General features: G+C 57.9%; 1 protein-coding gene across 1 annotated transcript; it reads right to left on the bottom strand.

The window, feature by feature from the left end:
- Positions 1-575: 575 nt before the first annotated feature.
- Positions 576-6,155, bottom strand: VOLCADRAFT_58884 (uncharacterized protein; the record flags this gene model as incomplete). Its single annotated transcript, XM_002948870.1, has 3 exons — positions 576-718; positions 1,298-1,366; positions 6,017-6,155. Coding segments are annotated over 3 exons (351 nt in total), but the record flags the coding sequence as incomplete, so codon positions are not given.
- Between the last annotated feature and the right edge of the window lie 5,030 nt (positions 6,156-11,185).

Below are 11,185 nucleotides of genomic sequence, written 5' to 3'. Positions count from 1 at the left end.
ATGTTTGTTTGTATGTATGTGTGTGACCAAGGGCTTTCCAGTAGTGTCCACTGTGGGTGCATGCAGAGTCCCTTCTGCTGCGGGGATAATAAATCTCGAAGTGAACCTGGGGCCTCCAGGGACAGCGGTCCAGCTCACGCAAGCCTATGCTGGGCTAGTGCCGTTTCTCCTCCCATGCAGCTTTGCATTGTGCCACTTCGTGGTGGGCATGTGTTTAAGACCGAGGCAGATGTTTCCCTCCAATGCTGCAGATCATGCGGCTCGCACTCCGGGAGGTCCGTGTCCTGAAGGCCATCAACCATGACAACTGCGTTCGTCTGCTGGACGCGTTCAAAAGCAAGAGCGGGAGGGTTTACCTCATTTTTGGTAAGCAGGGAAGCAGGGAAGCGTTATCAAAGCAGGTAAAGCCCTGGCTGGGCTAGCAGAGCTAGGCCAGCCTAGCAGGAGACAGGCAACCAGGTCAGCACCGCACAGGGAGCGCAGTGAGGCTTGTGTGGCATGGGGCTGCAGCATGGCGGCGGCAGTATCAAAGGAAGACAGCATGGGCAGCCTTAAGCCAGGTGGCACGGGCAGCCTCAAGCCAGATGGCATGGGCAGCCACAAGCCAGATGATATGGGCAGCCACAAGCCAGATGGCACGGGCAGCCACAAGCCAGATGGCACGGGCAGCCACAAGCCAGATGGCACGGGCAGCCACAAGCCAGGTGGCACGGGCAGACTCAAGCCAGGTGGCACGGGCAGCCTCAAGCCAGGTGGCACGGGCAGCCTCAAGCCAGATGGCACGGGCAGCCACAAGCCAGATGATACGGGCAGCCACAAGCCAGATGGCACGGGCAGCCACAAGCCAGGTGGCACGGGCAGCCTCAAGCCAGGTGGCACGGGCAGACACAAGCCAGGTGGCACGGGCAGCCTCAAGCCAGATGGCACGGGCAGCCACAAGCCAGATGATACGGGCAGCCACAAGCCAGATGGCACGGGCAGCCACAAGCCAGGTGGCACGGGCAGACTCAAGCCAGGTGGCACGGGCAGCCACAAGCCAGGTGGCACGGGCAGCCACAAGCCAGGTGGCACGGGCAGACTCAAGCCAGGTGGCACGGGCAGCCACAAGCCAGGTGGCACGGGCAGCCTCAAGCCAGATGGCACGGGCAGCCACAAGCCAGATGATACGGGCAGCCACAAGCCAGATGGCACGGGCAGCCACAAGCCAGGTGGCACGGGCAGACTCAAGCCAGGTGGCACGGGCAGACTCAAGCCAGGTGGCACGGGCAGCCTCAAGCCAGATGGCACGGGCAGCCACAAGCCAGATGACACGGGCAGCCACAAGCCAGATGGCACGGGCAGCCACAAGCCAGGTGGCACGGGCAGACTCAAGCCAGGTGGCACGGGCAGACTCAAGCCAGGTGGCACGGGCAGACTCAAGCCAGGTGGCACGGGCAGACTCAAGCCAGGTGGCACGAGCAGCCACAAGCCAGGTGGCACGGGCAGCCACAAGCCAGATGACAGTCCTGATTTGTTTTGTAAAACCAGAATACCTCCATAATACCCTTGCCATCCAACTTGTCCCTCCACTCCATCACTTGCCGGGGCCCGTGAACCTCTGATTTTTTGCTCGACCCCACTTCACCCCTTTAACTCTCTATCCGACATATATACAGAGTACGTGGAGGGTTGCGCGTACAAGGAGCTGTGCAAGTTCCGAAAGGGACTACCTTCCAAGGCGCTCAAGCTGATGGCCTTTCAGCTGTGTTTGGCGCTAAGGTACCTGCATGGGGAGAAGGTAAGGCGATCCAGGGGGGGAAGGACAGGGAACACCAAGGGGGATGGAAAGGGGGTGGGAAGGAGGACGTGAAGGGACTGGAAAGGACGGCACTGCCAGCCGACACCCGGCGGCTTCAGGGCACACCGTGAGGTGAGGTGAGGTGAGGTGGCCTTCTACCCAAAAGGCAGAAGGCCTGCCTGCCAAGGGCACATCAGAACTACTAACTGCCGGCCATAATGGAGAGATAGGATTCCGCAGTGAAGTGTGATTCCACACCCAGCCCGCCTTGTTGTACCACACCGCAGATTGTACATAGAGACCTTAAGCCATCTAACATCCTCATCGACAACGATGGGCATATCAAGCTGTGTGACTTTGGCTTCGCAAGGTACGACCCGCGAATTTATTTCATGGTGGTACGGCATCTCTCATGGCCGGGTAAGGGCCCGGGGAAAGGCGAGGCACTAGTATCACCACCGCAAGCCTCCGGCGCACTTAGTGTATATGTACATGTATATGAACAAAAATAGGGGGGCCCTTGTGAAGCAGCTGCCCGCGTTTCCAAAGCACGTATGGTGTTGGATTGTAAGGTGCCCCAAATTTATATACACTTGTAGAGGCGCATTTTGTGAATCGCACGCGCGCACCCGCGCGGTAAAATTCGCTCCTGGCTTTTGGGGCGTCTTGTACGGACCGTTTATTCGGCACAGTACGACCGGACACATTTGTGCGAGGGGCTGCTTAATGATGCATCCAACTCAACTAAAGTCTTCGTCTCCCATGGTGTGGGATGACACAAGGGGTGTCGGCTTTTTTGAAGCCGGAAAATGGCCGGGTTGGGCCTCTTTCCATCTGTAAAGGCCGGTTGCTTGGGCACACGGGACGGGTAAATGGGGGGGATTGCTTCCGCCGTGCAATCAATCGACCCCGAATTCGGTTGGTAGCATGCTAACCATACCACCGAGTGGGCCTCTTTCGCGAATGATGCCGCTGCCCTACCTAGAAGAGTGATGGCCAACCATCCTGGGTCCTCTTTTGCGATATCATGTCTTGCAAGCTCACATGCCAAACGATGTCTAACGGAAAGTCCCCGGCACTAAAGGTTACGATTGATATTCGCGGACGGCTGTCTGAGCCGTCAGCTTTGCTGCGAACCTTCCAGGGCCACTCCCAGCATCTGCAAGCATATACAGGTTCCACGGCACAGAGGGGCGCGAAATTGGGCGGTGAAGATATGCGACGATGAATGACCGGTCAATGATCGCCTTGAAATGCGTTTACGCTGATATTATTTTGGTCGCTAATTGGATGATAGTTTGAAATGAATGATGTTGGACTGATGTGCTGATTCGGCGTCTCAGTTGGGGGCCAGTCTTGTGTGCGGCCGTAACGGAAGGGCAGACGACGGACAGACAGATATACAGACGGTCCGAAGAGCAGGATTGAGGCGCGTCACACGACACGATCCACGGCAGAAAATTTTATACGTGTACAGTATACGATACATAATATGATTTAGTGTATCACTGGCCGTTTGGTCGTTGCAGTTAAGGTTTTAGAGCTTAGCGTCATGATTTTAGTCGGTTCGTTGGTTTTGTCTCTTTATCGGTTGAGAGGTTTCGGTTTTGTCGTTATGAGTTCGTGCATTTTCGTGTTCATGGTTTTTTTAATTATTGCATTTACAATACCTGATTTTATTGCACAGTAGCCATGGCTATCGATTTATCCGTACACCAACCAACTGTCCGTACATAATGCTTTGCAACTTCAGGTTCACTTCCTGTGTGGATCCTAGGAACGCGGAGCGCCTATCGACCTACGTCGTCACCCGATGGTGGGTTTATCTTTACAATAGCCCTTAATGAAATTACTACATTACATCTGAGCTGGAGGAAAAGAAAGCGAGAGACCTTAGACAAGGCAGAGATTTCACTCGGAAACGGCACACACTGACACGGGGTCACCATTTGTGACGTGCATTTCTAAGAAAACCCTAAAACCGTGAAACCTTAACAAAACCGGTAGCTGGTTTTTACTGGTATGAAGGTCACATGGCTGAGGCTCGAAGCCAGTTAGATTTCCAACCGTCGGGCTCCCTCCCAAGCCCAAACTCACCTTCATCCACAACAATCACTGCTCGTCTTGCCGTTGGTGTTAACTGTCTACTGGAGTTCACATCCTCTTCCCTATTTACTGTTCGTGCTTTCCAAAACGTCCAATCACGCCACCTGGTTTCATTTGTGCCACCTGCGTCTCCCGACCCCACCCTCCCCTCATGCGGCAGGTATCGGGCTCCAGAGGTTCTTCTCAGCTTGGACTATGGACCATCCGCAGGTCTGTCTGTCCGTCCATCTGTCTGTCTGTCTGTCCGTCCCATCTGCTGTCTGTCTGCCCGTCCTTCCGCACCTGTGATGGGAACGCAGTCGCAATCACCCCGGGGCCGGAGACAGGACACTGCGGCTGCGGAACCTGGTACTGGCTCCGTCCTTACCGTCCATCTGTCTGTCTGTCTGTCCCGACCTTACCTCGTGCCCTTAGGGTAGCATTCTTCCTAGCAGCCTAGTTCCCTAGCTCCACAGTGGCTCCGCAGTGGCTCGGCGTTGTATCTGTTACCATTTGTATGCGGCGGTGTCTCACTGATTTGGGCTCCAGAACCCCCTTAATGGCTTTGACGGCCCCCAAGGCTTTAATTGCAAACTCGTGTGGTCCAATCCAGCCATTCAAAACGTGTCCCTCCGCAGACATATGGGCCTTGGGTTGCACCATTGCCGAGCTTGCAGTGGGTGAGCCGCTAATGCCCGGTAGGTGACACCGTTCCCGTTCCCGTCCGCGTTCGCGTCCTTCCCCTTTTCCCGGCCCACTCTTTCTCATTCCCTCTCTTGCCGAACGGCCTCATGTACGACACTTTTTTCCTGAAGAAACCTGAGAACCTGAGGACGGCGGCCCCTGTTTTTAAAAGTCTCCAAATGCGGCAAGGGCTACGTGAAAGCCATCGCTCATAAAAATCCAAGTCAAGAACCGGTAACTAAACCGGTAACTAACCAAACTGTTAGTCAACACGTACCCCCCCCTCGGGATGACAATCCAATGCAGGCACGTCTACTGTAGACCAGCTGTGGCGCATCATGCGGATATTCGGCCCGTTGCCCGCCCACATGGCACTGCGCCTCGGTGAAGACCCCCGCCTCGCGGCGTTGCGCGTGCCGCCGCCGGGCCGTACACTCCTACAGCGGCTGCCTTATCTCGGGGCCTCCCTAGGACAATTCCTGGAGGCGTGTCTGAGGTTAGAGCCAATGGACCGCCTGACGGCGGACGAGCTACTGAAGGTGCCGTACTTCTTCGAGATCCCGCAGTTAGTGGCGGGAACCAGCCTGGAGAGGCTGGTTGCGCGAGAGCTGCAGCCGCGGGCACAGCTCCGCCGGCAAATGACGACGACGGCAGTGGCGGCGATAACAGAGCCGCAGCCGCTGCCTGCGGTAACGGCGGCGACGCCGCTGCCGCCCAAGCATCGTGAGATTGCTAAGACGGAGCCGGGGGTTTCGGAGCTGACAGCAGGTCAGCAGGAGTCCATCGCCGCCGCGGCGCCAGCAGCAGCTCTTTTGGTGACGGCGTCGACGGCTTCGATGGCGGACAATAATAAACAGCCGCCGAGCGGACTCCAGGGCATCCACGTGGCGACGCTCGACCAGCCACGACGGCGGCAGCAGCAGCAGCAACAAGCGGCAGCCCTCTCGAGTGCTGAGGCCGCCGCCTCCAATGCTACTGCCGCTGCCGTTGGCGGAAGCCCCAAGGACAGGCCAGCGGCTCATGCGGTCGTTACCGCGACAGTTGACGGAGCTCCGGACGGCGGCGGCGTCACGCTCCCCGTTGGCGGCGACGAGGGCCGAGGTTCCAACGCCAGGAGCGCTCTTAGCGCAGACACCGTTGTGGCGCGACAGGGAGCTCCACAAGGCATATCAGCGGGTCCACAGCTGCAGTCGGTTAGTTGCCCAGAGACACCGGACAACGTATCTAACAGACAACTACTACAACCACAATCGCAACCGCCGCTGAAGAAGGGGATAGATTCTGTGGGGCAGCAAGACTGGAATACGGAGCAGCTGCCGGAGGCGGCTGTAGCATCGCTTTCCGGGACCATCCGCTTGGGGTCAGCCCTCGGAGCTCCCGCCGCACCGGCTACAGCCTCGCCACCTAGGCAACAGCCGTCTGAGGCACCTGTTTCTCAGCATCAGGAAAGTGGTGCCGGCTGCGGGGCACTAACCGGACAACAGCAGGAAGAGGGGGAAACAGGAAGGCAGCTGCAACGACAACAGGTACCGCAGCAGGCGCAGCAGCAGGCGCAGCAGCAGGCGCAGCAGCAGGCGCAGCAGCAGGCGCAGCAGCAGGCGCAGCAGCAGGGAACTGGGGAGGGAGACCAGCGAGGCAGCAATCCACAACAGCAAGATGTCGAGCAGGCGGTTAGCGGTCCACCCACCCTTCAGTACGGCATCTTCTCTGCCGACCCCGTCATGTCCATGGAGCCCTCCCTGTCGTACGGCATCCGCCAGGACTATTCACAACTGTTGCAGGCGATGAGCTCCGGTACAGGTGGAAGCCGGGATGCGACCATCGTGGCTCTCCTTGGCGGCGGCAGCCGTGGCGGCGGACAAGGGTCGCATGGCGGCGGCAGTGGCGCCGGAAATGCGTCGTTACGTGCAGCTGCAGCGGCGGTGCTGGCGGCGGCGGAGGCGAAGGCGGCAGCGGACGCCGCTGCCGCGATGGCAGCAGGCAATAGCCGCGGCGGGGCTGTAAACGATGAAAACCAGCCGTCGCTCCATGCCTGGGCGTCGGCAGCAGCAGCAACAGCGGCGGCCATGGCTCAACCCGGGGCTTACATGGCGCTGGCGGAGGCGCTAGCCGGCGTCGCCGGTTCGGGAACTGCGGCGACGGATGCGTCGTACATCGCCAGCGCCACCTTTGCACCTGCCCCGTATGACTCGTTAGGGCCCTCCGTCTCACGCCCCGACCGCTCAGTTGACTTCCGGGCAGCAGCTCCCCGGGTGCTCCAGAGCAGGGGGCCCCTACATGCCCGGGCTTTGGACGCCGCTGCAGCTGCCGTCGGGTCTGAGCCGCTGCAGCCGCCATTCGAACCGTACCCTGCGACTTCTGAGGCCGTAGCGCCGCTGCCGATCATGGCTTTTGGCGCTCCGGAGCCTTGGGCGCCTATGCCACCCTGCCGTGTTACGGCGTCTCCCGGCAATGGCGGCGGCGGCATGGGCGGCGGCGGCATGGGCGGCGGCGGCGGCGGCGGCGGCTGCGGTCCCCTGGGCGGTAGCTTCGGTCGACATCCTGAGCAGGTTCGTCACCTCGGCGGCAAGGCAGCGATCGGTCGCCAGCAGCCCGGAAGAGCGGGGCGCTTGTCGCTGTCAGGGGACAAGCTGTCGTCGGATGCGAGTTGCCGTTCGGCAGCGGCGGCGGCAGTGCCGTCGTCCCCAGCACCGCTGAGCGGCGAAAGCGGCGGGGTGCCCCTGGCGGAGGCACAGTCGATACCTTTCATGCAGATAAACATGAGCACTGTCAGCGCATCGTCTGCGCTGATGGCGGTGAGTGTGCGTTTTGTGGTAACAGTGCCGGTGGTGGTTATGATGGTTATGCAGCCAACCGCCTTTTAACCGTTAGTAGCGGATACTTAGGCAACCAACCTCCTTTTTAACGAACTGCAATTTCCAATCAGACGAGCGGCCAATCGCCAAATAACCGCCAACGTACCTGACCGGTAGGTTACAACACTAACCGTGCAATAACTGCCAATTTTCTCCTGACCTACGAATAGGCCATGCAGAACGAGCTGGGGGAGGTCATGACCCCCATGGGGGCACCGCACTTGCCTTCCTGTACGGGCTTCGTCTACCCGCATCGCCGACCCACGGGTCCGCCCGCCAGCGTCAACGTATTCGACTACACCACGTCACCACTCGGATCCGGAGCCTGGTCGCCGTCACCCGGTGCCGATGCCACCACACTCACTCAGCATTTCCACCATGCCGTACGCTCAATCGACCAAGGCGCGGGGATGACACCAGTCACAAGCCTGGGATCTCCCGGGTTCCACTCGGGTGCCCTTCCGACGTCGGGGGCGGCGACGGCGGCGGCGCCTGTGAGCGGCTCCGGCGCCGCCACCGCCATGGCCGCGGCAGTACTTTTAGCTAGCAGCGACACCGGCGGTGCCTTGCAGTCTTTGGCCTCGAATCCAGCCGCAGCGTCCGGTTCCGAGCCCTTCATTCACGCTGCCGCCACCGCCACAACAACAACAACAGCAGCAGCAGCAGCAACCACAACAACAGCAGCATCCAACGCCGTGCTGGTTTCACGTCGACACGTCTCCTCAAGGTTCTCCACAGCCGCCGTCGCGGCGAGGACGGTACCGCGTTCGACGGATTTGGCGCAGCAGTTCCGCTGCGGCAGCGACCGGGGGCCTGCCCCCGACACCAATGCTGACGGCGCTGCTGACGCCGAAGCGACGGCGGCGAAGGCGATGTACGGAACCAGATCGACGACACCCGGCACAGCGCTGCGTTCATCAGTTGTGGGGTCTGCCCCTGGAGCGGCTGCTGTGGCCAACGCCGTCAATGCGGCTTCTGCTATTGCCGGCGACGGTGACGGCGCAGACGGCAGCGGTGCATCATCCATCATGGTGCCCGCCACCAGGGAGAAGCTATCGGAGCTTTCTAGTGCGAAGGCAGGCGGGAAGGAATCCGTTAAGGGGGCGGGTCCCCTGCCAGCGGGCGGTAAGAGTGGGAGCCTCAAGGCACCTTACGCAAAGGCAGATGCGAGGCTGAGGGCGGTGGCAGGTGCGCCGGGTGGTGTTTTCCTGGGGGACTCCCAGGCAGGCGGCGACGGGGGGGTGGCGGCGGGCAGCGCCAACGGCAAGGACGTCGTCAAGGGCGGTTGGCTGCAGAAGGCCCGTCGCAAACTGAAGAAGCTCTTTTCTTGAATGGCTCGTACGTGCCTTTGCGTGTGCGAGTGCGTGGGCCATGGGTAGGGGTGTATGTGATTGGGTATGCATGCATGCATGCATAGCCACGTGTGCGTTGGAAACGTACGTGGTGAACGAATGTAGGCGGATGTCTTCGCACTTGGCGCGCGAGAGAGTGTGCGTGTGTGAATGCATGTGCGTATGTATGTATGTATGTATGTATGTATGTATGTATGTATGTATGTAATAAGGCAATGTGATGCGGAGGCATGTATGAATGCGGTGTGGCAGTTTTATGAGCATTTTGGAACGGCTCCCTGTTGGGGATGATAGCGAGGGGAGGCAACTGGCGGGGCCCTGCGCTTTAAACTACTTCTTCATCTACTATCGAATTCATAGGACTGAAGTGCTGCTCACACTGTCATAGTCATACTTATCAACTTCCGGGTTTGCGATATGCTTTTGATGAATAATCCAAACTGGAGGAAGAGAGGTCTCCGGTACGAACCCTGCCAAGGACCTTTGGGCGGGGTTATGAAAGGCATCAAGCATGGTGTTTTGGAGTCATCATTCAGCGCGCGCGTTACTTGAACGTTTTTGGAACAAGGGTTGCTGTGCACCTTCTTGTATACATGCACCCGGGCCTAGGCGTGGAGGGGTCACATTCACTCACCCGTGGAGTCGCCAACGTGGCCGTGTGGTGACATTGTTGTGGTTGTGGTGGGGAACTTAACGACGCTGGCAGGCAGGACAGACGGCGGCAACCTGCGGAGGAGGATGAGGATGAGGATCCAAACTAGGTGCTGCAGGAATTAGTTTGATGGGTTGGCTGGCTGGCTTGCTTATCCTGGATGTGGATGCGAAACGGCCCAAGGCTGGATAAGTCGCCGGAGCGGAGGAGCCAGAGGGGCTTTAGCTGAACCCGCAAGTAGATAGGATGCAGTCGAGCAGGTTGCGCTGCCTTTTTGCTGTTTGGACCAATCAACGTGATTCACAAGAATAAGGGGTTTACGTGTTGCGGGGTCTGCCTGCCTGCCTGTCTGCCTGCCTGTGTATGTGTCTGTCTGCCTGTTTGTCTGTCGATCTTGCTGTCAGTCCCGGACAAGGGACGCCCGGGTTGATGTTGGGGCTGGACAGTGAATTTAGTTGATTTTGAATCACACGCGAAAACCTCATAAAGTGAAACCTGCGGTCCTTATCCACGTGACGATCAGACACGGCTCTGTTGCTGTCCAGCAGCTCCGGTGTCTATGATTGTCCTTTTTAGCCCGTACTGATTAGGGGGCCGGCATAAAGTCCACACCTTGGGAACAGAGGCTTCGAGGCTCCGAGGATGGAGGCTCAGAGTACTCTTGTTTTGGTCTTTTCCACTCCGGGGTGTATTTCCTATGCACCGGGCATCGAAACGGGAGGCCTTGAGATTTAAAGCACTTTTATGTTTTATGCTTTGCCTTTGCCGTACTAATGCAGCGGTCTCCACAATAAGCTGTTTGCCAAGCTTTTTGCTTCGGCTTCCACCAATCGCAGGCGATAGCTGTTAAGGCGCCGCGTGGTTGCAGCGGCTTTACACGGGGGGTTAGGTGTAGGGTGGAGCTATGGTGGGAATGAAGAGCTGCCCGCACTACTGCAGCACTTTGGACTGGACCCCCTGGCCATGGCTATAGCTGTGAGTGGGAGCGCCGATTTGGTCTCCCGATAGAAAGAAACACACACATACATACATACACACATACATACATACATACATACATACATACATACATACATACATACATACATACATACATACATACATACATACATACATACATACATACATACATACATACACAAAAAGATAAGCGGTTCAAGAGTTTCACGAGGCTAGGCTGGCGCGCTGTGGGTCTGAATGTACTACTGGCTGGAGGTCTGGATAGAGCCGCGCGTGCCGTGTTGATTGGTGCACCTGCCTGCAAAGGGAAGGGTCGTAATGTATGTATGTTTGTATGTATGTATGTGTGTGTGAGGTTTTTATGATCTGCGCCGGGAAAAGGAGATGGCTTGCATGTGTATGTGTGCGTGTGTATGTAACTGTGTGTTGGAGGGCCGATTGGATCGATTGGCGGGCGGCATTAAGTTTGGGTTTTTTGCTGACCGACTCGCTAACCAAGACGGTGGAATGTCCTTTACGAAACGAAACCAACTGCATTTTTCATGAGCAGTCCCTTTCTAGCTTCCCTCAGGGGGCCGGAGGCAAGAGGAAGGCAAGCGCCGTACGCGTGACGTACGTTTGTTAGCTTCGTTTCATGGTGCGGGGAGCAACCCGCGACGTGATCAAAGCACGTACATGCGTACATATGTGTGTGTATGTGTGCACGTGTGACGTTTAGTTGTCCCTCTCTTTGTGTCGTACCTCGTGTGTTCATCCCTTGACAACGAGGGGGGTATTAACAAATTAATATTAATGCGCAGTTTGGATTTCGTCCATGGTG

Source organism: Volvox carteri (assembly GCF_000143455.1).
Source record: "Volvox carteri f. nagariensis unplaced genomic scaffold VOLCAscaffold_12, whole genome shotgun sequence".
Lineage (NCBI taxonomy): Eukaryota > Viridiplantae > Chlorophyta > Chlorophyceae > Chlamydomonadales > Volvocaceae > Volvox > Volvox carteri.
The sequence above is the reverse complement of the archived record's forward strand: the minus strand, read 5'-3'. Positions and strand labels throughout refer to the sequence as shown.